The following is a 23418-nucleotide window of genomic DNA, read 5'->3' on the forward strand; positions in this document are numbered from 1 at the left end:
TATATATATATATTCCAAAAATTGATGTACAGAACTGATCAAACATTAACAGAGTTGAGTTTTAGATCCATACTTTAATAATTTCATGAATTATTTAAATATCTAAGAAGTTCTGAAACCATATTTATGCAAAAACATGAGAAAACTACGTTTTACAAAGTTGTAGCACCATTACGTTAAAAAAAAATTTACATCCGTCTTTATTTTCTTGCAAGTCTGAAGCCAAGCTCATTTTCTTGACATTAGACTGAAGACTTCTCCTCAGCTCTAAGTGGAGGACCACAACTCCGTTTAGCTCCAACATGTACTGTAGGTTGTCTGAGGCTCTTTTGAACCTTTTAGTGAAACTGACGGCCTCAGTTAAGTATCAGGATGATTCGTGCTCAGAAGTGGTCGAGGAGCAAAATCGTTGCTCTCTGAATACTTCTGATGTCCTTGTTGCTGTAAAACATGAAATACCATAACACTTTATTTATAAAGCACTTAAAACAGCAACAAGGCCAACCAAAGTGCTGCACAACAAAAACAAGACAAGCAAAGGATACAGGATAAAATACATAGACCCACAGAGGTAAAGATAAGAAGTAAATGAGTAACATTATAGAATACAGACTAATTAAAATCAGCTTGCAGTGTCAAAAGCCAGGGAGTAAAAGTGTGTTTTTAAGTTAGACTTAAAAACAGTGAAAGAGGGAGCCTGACATGACATGACACTAGTCATTCCACAGTTTTGGACCTGCAACAGTCTCCTCTGAGCTTAAAACGAGTGCCTGGAACCAATAAAAACATCTGGTCTGCTGACGTCAAAGAGCATTGTGGGACATATGGCTGCAGCAGATCAGCGAGATAGGAGGGATCAGAGCTGTTCAGAGATTTAAAAACATACCGAAGGATTTAAAAATGAATTTGAAAGTGAACCGGGAGCCAGTGAAGGGAGGGTAGAACTGGAGTAATGTGCTCTATTTTGCTTGTACCAGTTAAAAATCGGGCATTTTGAACCAGTTGTAAATGAGCGGTGGAGGTGTGACTGATTCCAAAAAGAAGCACATTGCAGGAATCAAGCCTGGATGTTTTGAAAGCATGCATTACTTAAAAATAGATTTCATGAAGCACAAGAAAATGGAGATTCTTTCTCTCGTGTGTTGAACTCAGTTTCATGAGCACTAAGAGATGCGAGCAGATCGTGCAAATCCAGACTTATCGGAAACCTAGTATCATGATCCATGTAGCGTAGAGATAAATGTGCACTCTCAGTTCATGGCAGCGCTTCCATTCATCTGATAACGCCGCCTCCCAGAAACCAATCAGCCGATCGGTGCTTTGTGTTCCTGCGTGCGTTTAATGCCTGAAGGTGCTGCATGTTGAATATAATTAAATGTCACGTCGTATATGTGTTTCTCTGATCAGGTTGTACAAGCTGTGCCAGCCTCCACCCCCAGACGGGGACCCATAATGCATTGCGTTCAGGAAGATGCTGAAGTCTCAAGTTTTCCTTCAGTCAACATGTTAATCTGATTAAATATGCTTTCTGTATGCAGACAATTTGCCTTAAGTGTAAATAAAATGTTACAGTAGTAAATACTATATTTTTTTCTGTACTGTATACTTTTTATGTCTTACGGTGACTCAGAAGCAAAGCGAAGCAGCAAAAGTGAATTAAATTAGCTCAATAAGAAATCCATTCACTGTTTGAATATAATTTTTTTTGTTATGAAGGACGTTTGCATTTGTTAGGTTATATTGCATATGAAGTAAAAAAAAAAAAAAAAATATATATATATATATATATATATATATATTAGGTGTAATTTGGCATATTTGTTAAATTCAGCAGTTTATTTGACTTTTATTTGTATTTTACTTGTCAGTTCGTTCTGTGTTGCTTTAAACTAGTTTTTGTTTTTTTGTTTTTTTACATGATGCTGTAAATATGCATATTGTAGCAAAACTGTAAGATTTATACTGTTGTTTTGGATGTGTAAGAGCGCTACATGCAGATTCTTCATCATTTCTCAGTATTACTGCAGCTGTTTTTGAAAGCTACAGCTACGAGCTTTGTGTTTTTCACCAAACCAGCACTCAGGATTAAAGCGTTTGTGACTCGTGTTTGGATGTAATCCACCACTGTGCAAACAGAGATGATTAAACACACAAATAAGCTCTACTATTCACAAATGCAAGTTTTTAAAATGATTGTTCTTGTTCTGCATATTGCCTTCAAAGCACTAAAACGCTGGCACCTATGCAGTTTGTAAAATATATTAAAGCAGATGAGAGTCATGGACACTGCTCTGTTTTTGTTTTCAGAGAAATGACTTCTGCGTTTCTCAACGATAAATGTAGACATTTTAGGATTTTCTATAATTTTCTCTTTTGGAGGAAACAAAGTATTCAGCTATTTATCCTTTTACTTGCGGAAGGTTTGTGGGAACAGGTCTAGGAGGAAAAATAAAAAAATTCTCTCCCCAGCGACACACTCCCGCTCCTAGAGACTAGAAAGTTTTGGGTTTTCCTTAAGATCTCCTTGTAGGCCAGGCCCAGACAACCTTCTGAGGAAGATGCCTAGGAGGAATCTTATATGGAATCACCTTAGCTGACTCCGATCGATGTGGAGGAGCTGAGTTTCCCCCGTACGATGGAGATCCTCACCTCTAAGGCTGAGCTCGCCATCTTATTTCAGCTGCTTCTATCCAGGCTCTCATAATGAGGATTGGAACATAAACCAGGAAGTCAAAAGTTTTGCTTTTCAACTCTGCTTCTTCACTGCGACAGACCTGAGCATCACCCTCATCACTGAGAACAAGCCCCAGTCTGTCGGTCCGTCTCCTGCTCTGTTCTGTCATCATTTGTGAACGAGATGCTTGAACTCCTTTACTTGTGGCAAGAACTCACTCCTGGGCCAGAGGAAACTTTCTACCTTTCCCCATTGAGAACCACAGCCTCAGACGCACAGGAGCTAACTCTTCCTCGTCAGTGCACGCTGAGTTTCTTGGCTACAATGTGAGGATGAAGGAATGTAGACTTGGACGACAACAGCTGTCCTGCTGTTTGACGTATTGTTTTTATACTACTAGTGCTTAGCATATTTTTAGTTCACTTTGTTCTTAGTTCATGTCTTAGATCTTATTACTGTTATTCTTTTACATTTTATACTTTTGTTGGATGCAACTGGGACCCTGTGTACACAATTATGTTCCACCACATGTACCACATGTGATGTGTAGGACAAGAAACTCTGACTCTTTCAACAGAACTATTGAATAAAATGAATTTTACAAGCTGCGATGGCGTTAAAACATCTCTCAGAAACCAGAGCTCTCAGGAAGCAGGAGACAATGAGCTAAACAGGAAAGAACTGAACTTGAGCAACAGCAACTATAAAGTAGGTTAACAGGGAAGAAACGATGCACAACAGTAGGATTTTACAATAATGACAAGCTGGGAGTATATGGTGGCAGGAGTGATTGCAAACTGGGTGCAGCTGGCTAATTAGTAAATGTGGAACAGGTGAGCAATGTGGAGCTAAAATGACGAAGCAAAGACAAAGTAATGGTAAAACAAATGAAACAGAAATTGCATTTCCTGCAAAAATGCAGTGTGAATACTTATTGCTGAAGAACTTGCTGAGAAACAGCTGAAATTAGCTAAATTTAAAAAAAACATTCTGAACTATAGCTGAATTGGAAGAACAAGCCTAAGTTAGCAGAAGAAAGCATAAAGAACACATATTTGATGAAATAGGTTTAAATAAGCAGAAATTAGCACAAAAATTAGTAAATTTACTATAACAAACGCTTAATTTAGCAAAAAAAAATTCTGAAAAGGCTGAAAGAAGCTTAAACTACCATAAGGAAGTGGAAGGAGCTGAAATTAGCTCAGAAAGTGTGGAATTGGCTGAAAAGGCTAAAGTTTGCACAAAACTAGCTAAATAGTAGCTGAAATAGCAGAAAAAAGCTGAAAGGCGCATAAGCAGCAGAAATGAGCAGAAATTAGTTAATTAGGCTGAACGTGACAGAAATTACCACAAAAAAAATTTAATTTATCTGAAAACCGTTAAAATTAGCTAAAAAATAAAGAGTAGCTGAAAAGGTAGAACAAACTTAAATTAGCAGAATAAAGCAGAAAGATCATGATTGCTGAAAGAAACTAAAATGAGTACAAGAAAGTGTAAATTGTCTGGAAAAAGCTGAAATAAGCAAAAAAACAGCTAAAAAGAAGCTTCAGTTACCAGAAGGAAGTGGAGAGAGCATGGTTTTGCTGAATTAGGCTGAAAAAAGTTTAAATGAGTTCAAAAAATGTGGAATTAGCCGAAAAAGCTAAAATTAGCATAAAACAGCTAAATAGTAGCTGAAATAGCAGAAAAAAATGAAACTTGCATAAATAATCTGAAAAGAGCTGAAATTGGCAGACAGAAGATAGAAGACGCACAAAAATGTTGTATTTAGCAGAAATAATCTAAAGGATCGCAAAACAGCTGAAAAAACCCCAGCTGAAAATAGCTGAAAAAATATTTAAATTTCCACAAAGAAGCTGAAGCAGAACAAAATGAAAGGAGCAGTAAAAAGTTGTAAACGATCTAAAGATTTCAAGGATGTAAAATGAGATCAATTAATTTCCTATGTGATAAAAAGTGGCAGAAAAGGCTAAATATTTCAAAAAGCTAAAGCTGCACCGATACCAAAAGTCACAGCACCCTTCTCCTGAACGAGCTGAACATTTTGCTACATAATTTGTTGAAATTGTACAAAAATTGTGGAACGAGAAAGATGCCGAAAAATGTACGGAAGAAACATAAATCACAATAGTGTGAATGCTTCATGAACATTCACACAACAATTTTAAGACAAGAAAAGTATTATTGTCCCAACTTAAACTACAAAACACAAATCTTTTGGGATCAACACACAAACAAGTCCAGAAAAAAAACATGTTTGAGAGAAATGGGCTTTGATTTGATTAATAAATGAACAGTTTTAAAGTTAAACAGTAATCATGTGATCAGATACTCCGTCTTATTAAATACACTCATCTCTGCCATAGATGTCACATTACCCCCGACACACACCTCATCTGAGCATAAAGTTAGAACAAGAACCCGTTGGATCTTTTTATCAGTCATCTCACGGCTTTCTGAACCGTTGGAGTCTTTTGGGAATGAGCGTGTCTGAAGTGTTTAAAACCATGCAGCCAATCAATGTGAAATCCATCGACGATGTCTTCAAACTAAAGGGGTGAAATTGCATCAAACTACGTGGACAACTGAACACCAGGTTGTAGTTTGTGATGATGAGATCAAAGCTAAAGGTCTAATGAAAGTAATGCTTTGGAGAATATGGGTTTAAAACCGACTCATACAAAAAAAGTTACAAGATACTGTGCAAAAGTTGTAAACACATCTGCTGCCTTTAAAGTTTGCCTCCACGGAGACATTTCTTGTGATGTTTTTAAAGTAGTTTTCATCAATAGATCCCCACAATTTATGAAGCTCTTTAATAGTTTTTTGTTGCGCTTTTGCTGCTGTCTGCACCCGTGTTTAGACTTTTGATCGTTAATGTGATTTTAAATAAATACATGCAAGCAGAATTTAATTAAGCCATTTGGAATGAAGAAGTCAGAGTTTTTGATTTGTTGGAACCAGTGGTGTAGTCTACATTTTTGTAGTGGGTATACTTAGGCCTGTCACGATAACAAATTTTGCTGGGCGATTAATTGTCTCAGAAATCATTGAGATAAACGATAATATTGTTTGAATTTTGACAATAATTAGTCATTATTGTCCAAATTGAGAAGAAATGCATAATTTGTTTTGCTTTTTCCACAACCGGATGGCAGTATAAAACTGTTTGAACCGAAGGATGGCTAGTGAGGGAGCAAGCAGCGTGTCTCTTTAAGAAAACTGGGCGGGAGGCCCCTTGACGTGACATGGGCTGTCTCTTTTCGGTTCACAAAATGGTTCCCAACAGAAGTGCATTGTAGTAATGGAGCCTGGATGTTATGAACACGCTTTTTGGACATTATGGATTTCAATTTAAATGGTTAGCTGGAATCAAAAAGCAGCAAAAGGCTGGCATAAAAACCAAAATGAGAAAAAGGAGCACTAAAAGCTAAAAAAGTCAAAATGTACATAGAAGCAAAAGGCTGAATAAAAGTGTTAAATTAATGCTAAAAGTAGATCAATGCTAAAGATAATAGAGGCTAACTAAAAATCCAACTCTAGCTAAAATCTAAAGCAGCTAAGCAGTAATATGAAGCTAAAAGTCGCAAAAAGTTAATTATAGTGAAATACCTAAAGGCTTGCTAAAAGTAGCCGAAGAGTAGCTAGAAATAGGAAGGCACAAGACAGAGGTTTTTTCCCTGAGGTCGGCCTGTTAGCTCGTAGCTTAGCTTCTCAGCTTAGCTGCTTTTAACGATCCAAAAACTTGATTTTGGAATGGATTTTAAAGCGAAATGGAGGGGTCATTGAAGAGCACCAGAGTTGAGCTTTTTGTCATCTAGTGTCTCCAGTAGAAAGAGAGAGACACGAAGAAACGATAAAGCCGATAAATGAAAATGAAGTCGATAATTTTAATATAACTGATAATAATTGATTTATTGTTTATTGCGACAGGCCTACTGTGCTTAGAAACCAAAGTACACCGGTTAGTACAATGTAATCGTCATTGTATGTAGATTTTTAAGCACATTGAACATTTCCAAATTTCTCTGATGCTTATATTTGAATAAATGAACAACAAACTTTGTACAACAGTTGTATAAAAACATATTAATAGAATTTATAAACCAGTATCAAAGCAAAGCGCTGCATACCAATAGATTGTTACGGAAGCGTTATACCGTTTAACGTATCAATGATACATGTACCACTGGGGACTTTTAATACTGAAATATTAAGCTTTTCTGGTGGGTAGACTCCGTAGACTACACCACTGGCTCAGATTTGTTGAGTAACCAACGATTTAACTGCGTTGTTTTCATTGGGTGCGTACCCGCATAACACAAAGCAAATCAAGATATCTGTGAATCTGCTGTCACTTATAGATCAGGATGATCCGTGTTTCTGTTGCATCTCATGGGTCTCAGTGAGTTCCTTCGCTGGGGGTGGGGTGGATGGGAGTGTCTGTGAGCAGGAGGTGTGCGTCCTCGCTGCTTTCTCCTCAGGAGCCACAGAGTCAGCGGTGTGGGGGTGAGTGGATGGGGAGGTCCCGGGCTCACGCTCCACCATGCGCCGGTTCCAGAACCGCCTGGTCCGCGCTCACCATCTGAACTGATCCCGGCTCAGTTCCAGGGACATTTTTTTTTTTTTAATTCTCCTCTCCTGAAGGACGAATGACTCCACCGGCTCTCCTCCTGCTGTCATCCTGCTAAAAGCTCTTGGCGAGGCACTCCAGCTTCTTTCTTTTTTTTTTTTTCCTCCTCCTTTTCTTCATGGCGTCACCTCAACAGTCCAGGATTCAGTCGTATCTGGAGAAGAATAAAATCGGACCTCTGTTTGAGGTGAGTGCACAAAAAGCACAAAGTTTATTGGCTGCGCGCCTTTGCACCAAACTGGACTCGGTCCTTTTATTTTTTCTTGTTGTTTCCAATTTGTGCGGGTCTGCTGCTGTCAGGTTGTAATTGATGCATCCCTCCCTGCAGCCTGTGTCTCGTGCACGCTAAATAAATGAGCAGGATTACCAGTAAACCGTGCGTGATGGTGCACCTCTCTGTGTCCCGCTGCACATCCCACATCCAGTGATGGACCATCTGGCTCCCACTTCAGACGCTGTTGCAGTTAGTTGAAGTTGAAACTACCTAAATGGGTAGTTCACATGTTTTTAATTGGGGGGGTTATATGAACATTAAATGGGAACAGCTCCTGCCTTCTGGTTGCACTGGTGTAATTTCTGAGTACCAAGGAGGCAGGGGGCTGAAGCCAACCCACCCCCGGGTCATATTTGTGCTGCGAAACGAGCAGTTGATACGGTCAACATGTGAAAAAGTAACGTGATGACGACTGGTCGGTGTGACAACCTGACTGCAGGATTAAATGACAACAGATTTATTACAGAGGGAAGACGACAACTTTGTAATTAGTTTTAAAAATATAGTTACCCACAAAAAGAATGGCTAAAGTAAGGCAATGTGTTGAACGCAGTACGAGGGAGATGTCTGTGATTGTGCTGCGCTCCACATCAACCCAGCTGAGTTCTGCTCCGCACCTCTTGTGGTTCGATGCTCACTTCATGAACGTGCGGTGCGGGATGTGGTCGGCTCCATCGGTGATTTATGAACGGCCAGAGGCAGCGTAAAGACGGACTCGTCTTTTTGGCCATTTTGTTCCAATGTTTTGTGAAAGAATATCTTACCTGTTGAATGATGAGCTAATGCAGCGGTTGGCAACTTTCTCTGCCATCAGGTTGTAATTCTGCCAAATAACTTTCATAATTAAAATACAAGGATTTTCATTAACTGCCTAAGAGTAAACATATCTGAAATGAGAAATGAAACATTTGTGAAATATTCAGGAAGAAATCTCCTAAATCTCTCACAAACTCTGTTTCCCAGGTTCCCTTGCTAACTCGCGTTCCCGTGGCTACAGAAGTGAGAACCCTCTAGCTTTCAAAATAAAAGTGCTGCAAAGGCTTTTTAAAAAAAAGCAGTGATTTGAACTTTGCAAGCAGAATGATTTAAACGTGACATTTTTGCAGGCTGGACAGAAGCAGTTAATGATGCTAATGTTTGAGTTAAAAGCTATAGGACCAGTTCTGAAACAGGATTCTTTAATCTCGACCATTTCATCCATTATCATGACCCACTTCTTCCTTTTCGGGTCGCGGGGTACTGATCCCCATAGGAGTCACTGTGTGAGAGGCAGGTTACACCCTGGTCAAGTGTCCAGTCCATCACAGGGCCACATAGAGACAAACAAGACAAACATTCACTCTCTCACCTATAGATGATTTAAAGTTATTAAGCAATTCATGCAAATGCTATTTTACAAACCTTTACACTGCTGTCAACTTCAGATCACATATTTATTCTGGCAGAAGTATTATGATCTATTATGAGCATCTCTGTGGTGGGACTGGAGCAGATGAAACTCTCCAAACACAGCACTATCTACAACAGGTAAGATATTAACTGTTCACACAACAGAACTCCTCTTCAAAAGATCTGAACTACTGTCTGGTCAAAAAGCAGACTTTGATTTGGTTTCTCTAAAAGGGCCCACCATGCTCTTTTTCCTACAAGTTACTATATTACTTCACCTTTTGCTGTTGGGTTAATACATCGCTGCAGAATGAAACGGGTGCGGAGCAGAATGAGGGGAATCAAACAAAACAAATGCAGCTCATCTGCATCATCATTCGATGCAGCAAAGCATACCTCGTTCACATCATGTCTGTTGGCAAAGTGCTGATGTTTCACTTCCTTTGCCACAGCTGCATGTGGAGGCACACGGACGAGCAGGACCTGCATGTAAAACAGACGTGAGAGCAGTCGCGAGGCTTGTTCCAGCACCTCGGACAGAAACCAAGCAGCACAGAGGACAGTAAATCTTCTGGCGAGTCCCTCAGCAGCCAGAGAGGCTAAACTGCACAATAATAGGCCTCAGTGTGTACACTCCGTGTTTGTTTTTCCTCGCTCCATATCCCCGTCTCCTCTGTTCTCTTGTTGGTGCTTCTATTTATTCTTGCCTTTTGAACTGCATCTCTATCGTGCAGCATGTTAAGTTGAAATAAGCGAAGTGCTGATGCTGATTTGAAACAGATGTTGTAGTCTGACCAACAAGGACTTGGATCATTCCTGAGTTGTTAGACTCCAGGAGGTGTACAGTAGAGGTGGAGCAAGAGGAGAGTGTTTGAAAAGTCTCCAGGGTCGTCCTCGCTCCTCATGAGGAAATGATGTGGGCTCTGCTCCGCTGCTGCACGCGACAAACCTCCGTCGTTTTTGTCCTGAAGAAAATCCATTAATGTGCATTCAGCTGTGGAGAAAAAGGTTTACCCTTTAATTAGAAAAAAATCTAGGAGATGATTGTTTTCTTTTTGCAAATTTTTTTTTTTCAGATGGTAAAAGAAAAGTAAAATATAACCGTTCTGCTCAGAGCAAACATAAAAAAAAAGACTTGTAGGAAAATAAATCCATCAGTGAGCGTTGAAATGGATGTTGACATTTAATCAGCCTCATAAATAAAATTGAATATCTGCATTACCATAGCACCTTAATAAGAGCAAATATGATAAGTTACATTGTCAGCGCAAGATGAAGTGTTTTAGCATTGCACAAAGATCAAGTGTATAATTTTGTTAAGTTAAAAGATTTGTCAGGCCTCTAGTTAAACTCTGCATATAAATATATTTTCAAACAGTGTGCAGGTCAAAGTAGAGCTGATCATGTTTGTTGTCTGATATTAACTAGTTTAATTCAAACTCCCTTCGGGTGACGTATTTATTTGTCTCGGATGATAAGTTGACTTTTTTTTTTTTTTTCACAAAATGATTTTGTATATTTGAAAACTCCTAAAAGCAGCAGTGGAGAATGATTAAAGTTTGATCCACTTCTGATTTGTTTTACTGCATCAATGATGTTTATTATTATTATAATACACTTTTATACACTTTCTGCTCTAAAATATTCAGGACCAGAAAAAAAAACCTGTTAAAATCATTCATTTTCATTTCGATGACTAGAAATGCACCGACTGCTTTCTCTTTCCGGCACTAGTAATCTGCAAATAATAGACTCCAAGTTATTGGACAGAGAGATTTGCACAAATAAAACCCCATTTGAGCAAAAACTCCAGTGAAACTGTTTCATGAGTCAGATTTTAGCACCACAATCTTTTTCTATTTTGCACTTTTCAAAGAATAAAGTGCTCCATGTTATGGGACAATTGTTGTTTTTGAGTAACGTGAAGTGCTATGTGTTGTTATCATTGTATGTTTCCATACAATGATGAAATTAGTTCTCTGCATTTAACCCATCACATGTGAGATACACCCAGGTGGAGCAGTGGGCAGCTATGTGGGTGCCCAGCGAGCACATGGGGATTGGGTGTCTTGCTTGGGGACACCCCCATGTGAGCGCGACAACTTGGAAAAATAAGCGAGTTACCGACGTCCATGTTGATGTGTGGCTCCATCTTGTAGGAAAGGTTCTTTTTGAAAATTGGGTTGCCACGCCGACCTGTCCGGGATTTGCCCCGCCTCTCGCGCAGTGACTGCTGGATGTGGACACCGGTGACCCCCCCACGACCTGAAGGGGAAGAAGCGAGTAAAGATAATGGATGGATGGGTTGCCACATGAAAATCCAAGATGGCCACCACCGTATAAAGTAGCCCCTCGATTATCGCGGAGGTTACGTTCAAGACACCACCGCAATTGGTGAAAAACCGTGAAGTGGGAATGCTATATTTATTTTAGTATTATAAATATTTTAAGGCTTTATAAACCATTCCCACACTCTTGCAATGTTCTAAACTCTTAAATCTACATAATTTTAACAACATATGTATATGTACTGTACAGTACTGCAAAATTTTATATGGGTACTCACCAGCTCTGCAGACCAGCAGCTTGGTCCCAGTCGGGTTCGGTTCTGGTTCAGCAGACTTACCCTGCAGCGATGAAGCCCACCAGGTTGATGTGTGTGTGGATAATTGAGCTTCAGGATTATTTGTGACTTTCCTGCCATTTTTGTGAGCTTAATAGATGTTACTTCTGACTTTGCATTGCAAAACTTTCCCTCCATTTTGGCAGAAAGCAGTGGTGCTGTTGACTTCTGGGTAGTGTAGTTCTTTTGACTTGCGTTACAGTATAGGCTTATTGAAAGAAAACTACAAAATGGTGGCGCCTGTCCAAATAATTTCTTTTTGTTAACTTTTTATCCCGTACTGTCCCAATCACATGACCAATATTAAAGTTGACAATCGTGTGTCGTGTACAATCTTACATTGAAAAACTGCGAAAGAGCGAGTCTGCGAAAGTTGAACCACAAAGTAACGAGGGACTACTGTACATGTATAATCCGATCACTCATATAATTTCAGGAAATGAGGAAACCATTGCTTCAGGTTTTTAAATTACTTAAAAGTATAGTTCCCTCAAATGATTGGGGTGGTCAAAGATCAATTTTTGGTGGCCAAGGCCACCACTGGCCACCCTTTGGCGCCGCCATTGCATCTGGTGTTGGATAGCTTTGCTCGCCAGGATCCATCACTCTGCGCCTCCTCAGTGAAGAAAAGAAAATATCTCTGTTCTTATACACAATCTAAAACCTTCCCACTGCCATGTTTACTGGAAATATTTTTGCACCAAAAACATTAAGGTTTACTTACATTCCATGTCCAATTCTAGTCCAGAAAAACACTCATCTTGAAAAATACCAACATTCACTATTCAAATCTTTAGCGACAGGGCACGTCGACGTACCGCTTGTTAAACCTGTTGCAGATTTTGTAGCTAACTTTCTTTTAGTAAAAGCATCCACACCAAAGATACTACGAGGCGTTTAAAGACCAGGGAATAAAATCCAGTCTTTGGGTTTCCAGCCATGGTGCATTGACAGACTGCAATACAGATACCTTCAAACTCAACATTATGCCATGTTCCTTTCTCTTTTTGCCTGTCTTCTTGTCAATATTTCAGTTATTAAGATAATAAGTAATTTATATATATGTATATATATATATATATATATATATATGTGTGTGTGTGTGTGTGTGTTTTTGCTTTATTTCTTTTTCAGTCATATAAAAACCCAACACACTATTGCTGTCCTGACCAGTGTATCAGTGAGGTGGAGGAATGTTTCACTCACTCAGCTGTGATTTGCCCAAGAATTGATCTATCCCCCCCCCCCCACACACACACACACACACACACACACACACAAATGAAAAGGTTTCTTTGCAGTGATTGCACGCTGAATCAACAACAAATATCTTCCTCCTTTTTCTAATAACTGAAGTAATTGCTCTCCAGGTTACTGTGACACGTTTTACTTAAATTGTTTTTTTTTCTCTATTACCACACAGTGTTGTTGCAGTGTGGTGGGGGTCTGCAACAGTTTTTCATTTGAAGGTCACACTTTGTTATGGTCTAAGGACACAAAAAGCTACAGCATGACAAACATTCATGTTCTTTGAGCTGCACGTAAAAAGAACGATTGTCCATTTTTCTTGCATTTGGCATCGTACCAGGGCCACCTCAGGTGTGCAGATATATATATATGTATAATTCTTTCATCTTTTTTTCTGTATCCAAACAAGCAGGATGTATCTATAGGCATGTGACCTTTAAACTTGTGTAACAGGAGAAGTAGGTGAAAAATGAAGCTGTCTTTGCCTTCATCTGCGCTCAGCGCTGCTTCCTGCTGTGAAGTCATATCAGAGGGAATATAATGGTTGAAACAGTGAATGTATGGATTGTGTAAAATGAGCCCTGATCAAACTATATGATTTACAGCATGTGTAATGATTGGTTTCCAAATTAAATCCTATAAAGCATTTGATAATTTACTATAGCTCGGACATACCCTACTTTAAGCAAGTGTACATGAATATATGTCAAATACGTTGGTTTTAATGTAGATAAATTGTATCGTATCCTTCGCTTCACTTGGTTCAAAGCATAGAGCTGTATTCTTTATTTAAAAGGGATTTGTAAAAGAGCAGCCATTTAGTTTTGTCTAAAAACACTGGTAGGAATTTAAATCAGCTCCTCAGATTATTTTATTGGTGTTTCTACTTATAGTCAAATTAAATGTCTGCAACTCTGCCTATTGATTTCTTTTTTTTTGGGGGGGGGGGGGGATTTCTGTTCATGTGGAATGCAGTGGAATGGAATTCTACTGTGGCACTAAAGCATTATAACACACACAGATACACACATGCTCCAATCAGCCAGAGCGTTTTGATTCTCCCCCCCCCCCCCCCCCCTGACACCAGCACAGCTCTCAAGAGTCCCATCTGAAAGGTGCCCTGGTGGCTCTGGTACCAGTTTGCAATAAATGCTTGGAGTCCTGTTGATTGTGGGATGGGGTCTCTATAGATTGGTCTTGCTTCCCGCAGACTCCATCCGACTCCTTCTGATTGGTGTCTGTGAAGTCTGCAGCAAATCTCAGACTCCTTTGTTGAGTTCTTTCAGACATTCAGTCAGTTTTTTTGGTTGTTTGGTCTGAATAATTCTTCAGGTTTGTTTCTCACCGGGCTGTGACTGTTGGAGACTACGTGGAAACTCAAAATTGTGCTTAAATAACTAAAATTTGAATTGCAGTCTCACTAAATTCTGAGCTTTGCGTCCAAACAACCAGCGAGCTGTGCAAGTGTGTTTTGAGCAGCTTTTTTTTTGTGTGCAAAATAATGGCTAATTTGCATGTGCACGACTTGCAAAACTGCGTTCCAGGTGGTGCATAGGCCTGTCGCGATAAACAATAAATCAATTAATCGCATGATAAATGAAAATTGTCAAACTCATTTTCATTTATCAGCTTTATCGTTTCTTCGTCTCTCTTTCTACTGAAGACACTGGATGACTAAAGGCTCAACTCTGGTGTTCTTCACTGAATCCTCCCTTTCTCTTTTCTCTTTAAAATCCATTTTAATCGTCCAAAATCGTGTTTTTGGACCATTAAAAGCAGCTAAGCTAAACTAAGCTAAGCTACGAGATAAGCTAACAGACACACACACACATACATACATACATACACAGTACCCCACACCCTGTGTAAAGATATATTGGTGTATATATGTTCATCAATGTGATAATCAAAATCAGGTAAATCTGAACGTTAGTGTTCTTTATTCAGAAAATCAACACGTCACATTTCAGGATCTGGTTATTATAGACACAGATTAAATGTTCAATATGAATATTTTCTATATTTATCACCACAGTAATAGTGTTACACACATTAGTAGTTGTAAACACTCAAAATAATACATGTTGGTTTAGTGCCTACCTTTAACCTAAACATTTAATGAGTAAACATTTTTAATAATCACTTTAAAAGTTATAAATGCTGTCTTTGGTGACTGTATGGTTTCCAAATGTATTAGTGTGTGTGAATGACAAGCATTAACATAAATCACTTTGTAGAACGGTGCTTTATAAAGTTCAGTCTATTTCCTTGTATCAGTTGAACTGCAGTTCTGCCACATCCAATATGGCGGGCGCTCCAACGTACCGCCGCAACGGGCCAGCCCACTCAACGAGGTGTCTACTACTGCGTCACCATTCTCTGTTGTGAACACCCTGGCAGATGACAATAGCCAATCAGTGATTGAGAAAGGTCAAGGGAGCTTTGATATGAAATAATGACGAATGATTGTTTGAAATGTGTTTAAGAGATTAACTCAAAAACCACCGATCTGACTCCAAATCCGCCCAAATTATCCCCACCTGCTCAAAGCAATTTTGACCTGCAAAATCAGAATGAAAACCGCCCAATCTGGCAACACTGGAGACAGCCCAAGTCAGGTCAAGGGACGTCCCTCCCATTTTTCTTAAAGAGACACACTGCTCGCTCCCTCACTATCCATCCTTTGGTTCAAACAATTTTATACTGACAGTGGTCAAAAAAAGTTACAACACACAAAAATTAACCAATATTTTTTCTTAAATTTGTGAATAATGGATAATTATTTTCAAATTTCTAACAATATTATCGTTTATCGCAATAATTTCTGAGACAACAGCAAAATTTGTTATCATGACAGGCCTAATGGTGCACATTATTTTCTTGCCTCGAGCCCCAACGTTTACAATTTAATCTCCCGAAGTACATTTTTGAAAGTTGGATAGACAGATTTTGACCAGTTCCTTAATCCATATTTTTTTTATTTGTCTTTGAAAACCTTCAAGATTTTGAGACATTTAAAAATGTTCACCAACTAGTCACCAAAAGTGAGATATTGGCTTCAGGTTGGTGGAAAGTGTCACGGTCCAATCCATATACAATAAGTGCAATGTATGTGAAAAGTTTCAATGTACTGGATGATCATTCTATTATTTTTTTTATCTATTATTTTGTGGGTTTGAGTTTTTTTAAGCAGTTACAGCGCATTTTATCAAAGCACTTCAAATAAATTGGTATTAATCAGAATGCAATGATTTGCAACTTATCTCAGCCCCATATTTACTGGAAAATAGGAGAAAATGCATATTTACAAACAGAAATGTTATTTTATGAAGAAGCACTGTATACGATCAATACCGTACTTGTAAAAAGGAAGGTACATTTGTAGTTTAATTCAGCAAATATACACTGAAAAGAATTTGAACTTGTCCATACATGTAGCTTATGAAAACTAAACTGTTGAGTAGATCCTTTTGAAACAATCTTGTTATTTGTGTGGTGACAACACAACAGGGGAGATGAGGTACTGACTGTAGTTTATCAGGCTTGGTTTGGTTTGTTATCTGGATTCAGGCTGAAGACACTGAATGCCAGAGTAACAGTCTGTCATAATTTATTGATGACCAGACCACGTTTTATTTTGTCCTTTTCTGTGGATTCTATACCTGTTTGCATTTTTAGCAACACCTTAAGGGAGCTTCGTACATTCAGTATGAATGACACGAAGAAGGCTGTGTTGCTTCTGTTCATATTAAATGTGTGAGTTTGTCAAAAAGACATAGAAATACTTTCACATCAACAGACACGCTGTTCAGGCATGCTGCCTGAGCGTTTGAAAGGTGGTGTTCATTCTATCTAGGAGACAAGCAACACATCTGACTGTTCCTTCATGTTTGCGCATATTATTGAAGCACAAAGCGCTTGTGTTTTGAGTTTGACTTTATTTGTGTGTGTGTTTAACAACTGCCTCCATATTTGAATTTAGTTCAGTGAGTAAAATCAATTTAGTGATTAATTTAGTCTTTAAAAGCACAGAAAGGCATGTCTGACTTTTCTCAATGAGAAGACAGGGCGAAGGAGAGCCCTCCTGCCCCGACGGGACACTGGCAGCCGGATACTCAATGGACTCCTGGGCGAAGTGGAAGATCGCGTGTGTGTCCATCTTGTCAGTTGACGCTGAAGATGTGTACATAATTTGATTTATGATAACAGGATTTCTACTTTTTGGAGTTGGTGAATATGTACTAGTGAAACAGTAAAAGGCAGATGGAAATTAACAGAGCTCGGCCTGACCCAAAACTAATGTTGCTGTCTGAATCTGGCTCCCCCGACGTCGGCCTTGGAAGGTTGACTATCTCAAATTCTCCTGGATGTTATGTGAACAAGACGCCCTGCTCCCCTCTCCCCTACCCACTCCCTTTTCCAAGGACATGGACATGTGTCAGAGCTCTACCGAGCCAGTTGATAAACATGGCCCCATCACTTATCAGGACTATGGCTGGGGGGAGGGGCTATCTAGACAGTGCTCATGGACTTCTTCCCCTCAAACTCACTGCCTTTGCTGTGCACATGCATATGTCTTTATGTCACCAGTGTGTTGCTTTTTCTTGTGCTGAGTTTTTTTTTTTGCAACCTCACACTGTGTCCCGTCAAGGACACAGTTTGAGATATGATTTTTTTTTATACCTCCCCTTTCCTCATGTTTTCCCTTTTCCTTATCTAACCAAAAAGACATTGCTTCACACGAGGCTGCAGCCTCAGGCATCCCCGTATACCTGTTTTCTTTGGATGACTGTACTGAAATGTAATTTCATTGTGCTTCTGTGCAATGACAATAAAGGCTGACTCTGATTCTGACTCTGATCACTGCTAAGCCCTGTGACTGGAAGTTGAATATTTTAGCCTTCGATATATTTAAGTTATTTCTGATAGTTTTTAAGCTATTTTTCTTCATTACCATCTTGCTCTCTACCTTTACACAACCAAAATGGGCTACTGTCACAGAAATATGATTCAGGCTGCACCAGAAAATCAGATGCTGTTAATTTTTGCATTAGCAAATCACCATGTAATGTACACTAAACACAAATGTAAATATAATACTTTTGTTTTTGCTCCCATTTTCATGAGCTGAACTCATAGATCTAAGACTTTCTATTTACACAATAGGCCTTTTTTCTCTCAAATGTTCTCAAGTTTGTGTAAATCTGTGTTAGTGAGCGCTTCCTTGCCAAGATAATCCATCTACCTTCCATGTGTGGCATATCAAGATACTGATTAGATAGCATGATTGTTGTACATGTGTGTCTTAGGCTGACCACAATAAAAGGCCACCCTAAAACATGCAGTTTTATCACACAGTAGAGCTGTCATTTTTAACTCAAAGCCTGGCCCGACCCAGATTAGGGTCAAGCTATAATACCATGCTTAATGTGCGGACCGGGCTGGTGTCAGGCTTTTGATTGCAGATGTGCGCAGCTGATGATCCAATTATATGGCAACATGGCTTGCCATACAATCACCTGCCGCACATGGCCATTTCACCGTGCACTGACTGGCCTTGAAAGAGGTAAAAGAAAGTTCGGTTAAAGTATAGAAAGACATTCAAACAAATGAGACATCTTTGTTCTTTCCTTTAGAAGGTGGTGATGTAATTTAAAAAAGATTCAGCTACACTCAGCGGACGCACGCGGCTGACGACCCAAACAGGTGAGATCCCAAAATATCCGACATGTCAGAGCAGGGTCCGTGTCTGAATAATGCAGAATGCAGGCAGAAGCAGGGATGAAATGCGCCTTGATGGACATGAAAGGACAAACACCCCCTCAACTCCGAACTTTTGCCCCCTTAGCTGCGTGCGTCCGTCAACCGTTAATAACTATATAAGCAGTCAAAGCTTAATTAAAAATATCCGGGGTTTTGGATTCTGACCTGTAATTACTGTTAATTTGTCGGGTTGGGTGGGGTTCAGAAATGATGGCTACGGGCTGGGACTGGGTCGGGTCAGATCTTTTGGGACTAAATGCAACTCTTACCACACAGCACAATACCACTGATGTTGCAAGTTTTGAGGGAGCGTGCACGTCAGCACTATGCCTCATTTTGCATGTCAAAGTATTAGTATAACTTATTTGACAGGACTTCCTGAAGAAAACTGCATTCATTACAAGAATATGGCGGCATTAAGATAGATGTAACTAAAGTGAAGATTTCAGGAAAACATTGGAATTAATTTACGGTAATCAAGTGTATTTTAATAAATATTTTCAGTTCCTTGAAACCACTTATTTTTTTCAACATCTGAAGATCTCAAGTATGATTAGTTTGAAATGAGAGGCCTGTGGTCATGCATGGGTTAACGCAGCTCCCCCTTCAGATACAGTTACAGTAATTATTACATGACAGGCTGCTGAACGCAGCCCAAGGCCAAGCTGGTTCTGAGGGATCATGGGAAACAGTGAGAAGCAGGATCTCTTACCGGGAAGATCAGGCAGTCAGACGATGGGTGGAGACCAACATGTGGAAATTTAGATGGTATGCTGTGGGGGCAGCAGTAGCGTTGGTGCATGCTAATCAATTTATCTTGTCCATTTCCAGCCCAAGGATCCTGGTGGCAGGCTGCTGGTGTAATGATAGTCGGGCTAATGGTGTGGGAGAGCTGGTCGTGTTTTACACAAAGCTCTGGCAGTTAGTTTGTTCAGCTGCAGCCTAATTTGTTTCATTCAGTTCAAAGTAGGAGTCATGTGTCTGTGCACGTAGTACCACACACATATATACACAGAAATTTAAAGCTTGAAGTCACAATTGTTTGTTTTTAAACAATACTTTTACACCAACATCTGGATTTGCTGTTGGCCACTCTGGCCAGTTGCTCTTCATAACTTGAAGGGATAGTTCAGAATAAAAAACAGAGGTTCTGTAGAAATATTACGAATAATTTAATATTTATTTCTGATCAGGTTAACAAGTTAATGTCTAGTCTTTGCAGGACCAGTTCCACAGCAGATTTTCTTAATCTTGAATCAACTCTAATCTTTCAAACGCTATTTAGTAAGCTTTTATATCGCTGTCAGATTTGTGTTACACGGTTACCGTAATTTCTGGACTATTGAACACACCCAAATATAAGCCCCCCCCCCCCTTTTTTTTTAATTGTACATATATAGGTCACACTTGTGTATAAACCGCGGGTGTTCACGTTGTAACATGAAATATTTACACAGGAAGAGTTTAAAAAAACTTTTAATTAAATACGTACCGGTAACAAACACAACTATATAGAGTAAACGTTCTTTTCTGATTAGCGCCTGTAACACAGCTGGTTAAAAAAACAAGTAAGTAAATACAGTAGCCTACCAGGAAAAGTCACTGATCTCTGTTCTTTGACATGCCTTTTTGTCTCATAAATCTGAGACACCACGATGGTCCACCTCTAAAATCCTCTGTCTTTTTGGTTACGATGGTTTTCTCTTTCAGTTGGATCTGTACAGTGGAAACACCTCAGCCGTTTGCTCTCTGTGTGTTCACCCAGTCTTCTAGAACGTTTTCAAATATGGACCATCTGCTTTTCTTACCTCTGAAAGCTTTTGTCGAATTTTTGCATTGATCCAGTTCTTTACGCTGCCATCTCCAACGTTGCAGCAGCTCTATTTCCTTCTTCGACAGCCAGATCCATCGCCTTTAACTTGAAAGCTGCGATAGACGAAGCTGTTGTCTCTAGTTACCCGTGTCCCAGGAGAAATTTGATATCCGAGGCCAAACGGGGGAGTAAGATTCAGATAAGCCACAATTATTGATTTTCTTCAGGCAGACTGCTTTTTCTTGTCAGCCTTGAGTCCTGCTGGAACTTTCTTGGTCCAAAATGGCCAGATGTATGGGTATTTCCACTCCACTGATCCGTGTTATGAGCCTCCTCAAAGTCGATCCCACGTGCTGTTGAGTCCTAGAAGCCGCAGGTGGTCTGCGATTCTCACAAATTGCCTCCGTCTTACGGTTTAGTTTGTTAATCAGCTGATTTTCAATACTCGTAGCACGTACCAGACTCGGAAGCTTCGCCATGGCCGAAACTGCTGCAGATGTCTTCTTTAAGTTGATAAAAACAGAGCCCTGCCAATGCCAAAGAGCAGAACCCTTGCTATCATAAATCCAAATATATAAATGTCTTTGGCGTCCTACTGAGACTGAGCTGAGAGACACATCAGCCGATCTCCGATGTACCCTGCATTGTGAGTCTCAGTCGGACAAGAGGGCTTTCCAGGACCCTGTCGTTTTGTTTGTCAGTTGCGTTGAAAGTCCAGCTCATCCGATCCATAATTGTATTTTTCATTCAGGAGATGTGTACCAGGAGCTCCAAGACACACAGAGCGCAGAAGCAGGAGGGAAGGGAGAATAGGAGGAGGGAGAGCAGGAGCGACCATCTTGAGTGAGAGCCAGATTAGAAAAAAGTAGCGGGTTATAGTCCAGAAATTACGGTACTGCTGTCATTTTTTCCCCCCTATTTTTCTGCTGACTTCAATTTTTAGACAACACAACGTGCAACCTATTTGCTAAAGTTTGGACCAAACTGCAGCAGACACATTTGCTGTCAAACTTTTAATATGGAACCGGTTCCCTTGAGTCCATATTTACGCTGCTGTGAAATACTGAACTAATGGTGAAAAACAGAGCAGAGGTAATTGACGGTGCAGATTAACACGGTTGTTTCAGGGATGTTGTTGACTGCTTGCTCTGGATTTCTTGGAGTGGCAGATTTCTTCTTTCTCTCCTGCTCGTTGACTTATTTTCTTGGTTTCTCTTTTCTTGTAATGACCTCTTTCAGAGAACGAGTCACGTCAGACAGGAAAACAGACGTCACCTCAACCTGTGCGACTTTGTATTCCTGTATTTTATTAGGATTGAGGAGGAGAATAAACGACAGTCAGCTCTACTGGATGAGCTGTTACACTGTTTTTCTTCTTCTTTTAAAGTCAGATTGTAAAGAAAAACATCTGGTTTTATTCCTGATACATCAGGTATGATATATTAGAGGTCTCTATAGGTCTGATTTCCATTTGTTCTGCCAGTGCTGAAACTGCTTGCAGGGTGTTGGATCTGTTTAAATTAATAGACAATGTACTTTTCTTATGGTATAATAGTCACATTTTATGATATGGCACTTTTAATCCTCTGAAAATGTGTTTAATCTACACAGAATAAGTATGAAAAGTCTCAAATGGATGAGGATAATTCTTTGAGGTTAGCAACTAGTTTTTTATTTTATTTTTGCTACAGTGTACTCATTCCTCTCCGTCCTTTACCGATCTCCATCCTTCAGAACTTTCCCCGTTTGCTCTTTTCAACTTGTTTCCTCTCGGGGCCTTTTGTTGAAGTCCGAGGGCAGCGTTGGGGAGAGGATCATGACTGTCATTGTTCCCGGAGACAGTCCTTCAGAGCTTCCAAGGACGCAGTTTGTTTCTTGGCCGACTGACAGCTTGTCAATTACCGGGACCAAAGAGAACTTCCAGGCGCGCAGATATCTTCCTTAACATCAGACCTGCAAAGATATGGACTGAAAATCTTGTTGCTCCTGTTGGCTCTTGGCCTGCTGTTAAGCCACTGCTGCAAAGACTGAAACTCTCCGCCTCATCCTCTGTGCAAACATGTGCTTGGAAAGCTGTTCTGCTAAGATCCTAGGATCATAAAATCTTGTCTTATTTGTGAAAATACTGACATGAATTTGAGCCTACAGTTTTCTGTGATCACCACATAAAGTCCCAAGTGTCCAAAATGTTTACTAAGATGCATCTTGTCTTTTTTTATAGCAGGGAAGACGGTGACGGATGCAAAGGATGCTTTAGTTTGATCAACAACTTGTGTCGTACTCATAAAAATGAAATGGCATGAAACGTGTTGATTAAATATCAGAATTGTGTGTTTGGGGGAAATAAGACAGTTTTATGGCTTTTCTTTAAGATCAACCCAATCTGGTGTGAATTCATATTTTTGGGCTTTATCAACATAATCTTTAAGGGCAGATTCATTTTTGAGTAGTATATATATATTTTAATTTTAATTCAACAAGTTACTTTTTAAAAGATTAATTTACACACAACCAACAGGTGTAGGGGTTCGGGGTTTTGTCTTTGTCTGTTTCCTCATGTTTTCAGTCACCGCTCAGTGTTTTCCCTCCTTGTGTTCAGCTCTCGTCTCATCTGTGTCTAATGTCAGCAGGTGTCTGTTGTTTGTCACAATCAGTGTTTATATTCAGTTCCTCTGCGTCTTGTCATTTGTCTCCGGATTGTCCTTACGGTGTACGTGTTCTGCTTTCTGTGCTGTTTACCTGTTCCACTGGTAAGTAAGCTGCTTTGTTTTTGGAAAATGAATATTTTTGACTTTTCCTCGAACCTCTTGTCTTCCTCCTGCCCTTAGGTTCAACAAACCGGACAGCAGAACCTGATAACAGAGGAAATGTTTTAATAAACTTAAAGATATGTTATGGTATGTACAGTAGTCCCTCGTTTATTGTGAGGGGTTATGTCCCCCCCCCCCCCCTCGCAATAACTGAAAATCTGCAAAATAGAAATGTTACATATATATATATA

General features: G+C 39.6%; 2 protein-coding genes across 2 annotated transcripts in view; both read left to right on the forward strand.

The window, feature by feature from the left end:
* Positions 1 to 1453, forward strand: part of prex2 (phosphatidylinositol-3,4,5-trisphosphate-dependent Rac exchange factor 2) — a 145740-nt gene extending 144287 nt beyond the window's left edge. The window contains exon 38 of the mRNA XM_037693973.1: positions 1408 to 1453. Coding sequence (XP_037549901.1) covers positions 1408 to 1453 — 46 coding nt within the window. The remainder of the gene's footprint in view (positions 1 to 1407) is intronic.
* A 5923-nt stretch (positions 1454 to 7376) lies between these two features.
* c20h8orf34 (chromosome 20 C8orf34 homolog) overlaps positions 7377 to 23418 on the forward strand; it is a 103018-nt gene continuing 86976 nt past the window's right edge. Inside the window, exon 1 of the mRNA XM_037694317.1 lies at positions 7377 to 7494. Within this exon, the coding sequence (XP_037550245.1) occupies positions 7426 to 7494 (69 nt within the window). The 5' untranslated portion in view covers positions 7377 to 7425. The remainder of the gene's footprint in view (positions 7495 to 23418) is intronic.

The sequence above is a fragment of the Nematolebias whitei genome, chromosome 20, assembly GCF_014905685.2.
Source record: "Nematolebias whitei isolate Nwh7 chromosome 20, NemWhi1, whole genome shotgun sequence".
Taxonomy (NCBI): domain Eukaryota; kingdom Metazoa; phylum Chordata; class Actinopteri; order Cyprinodontiformes; family Rivulidae; genus Nematolebias; species Nematolebias whitei.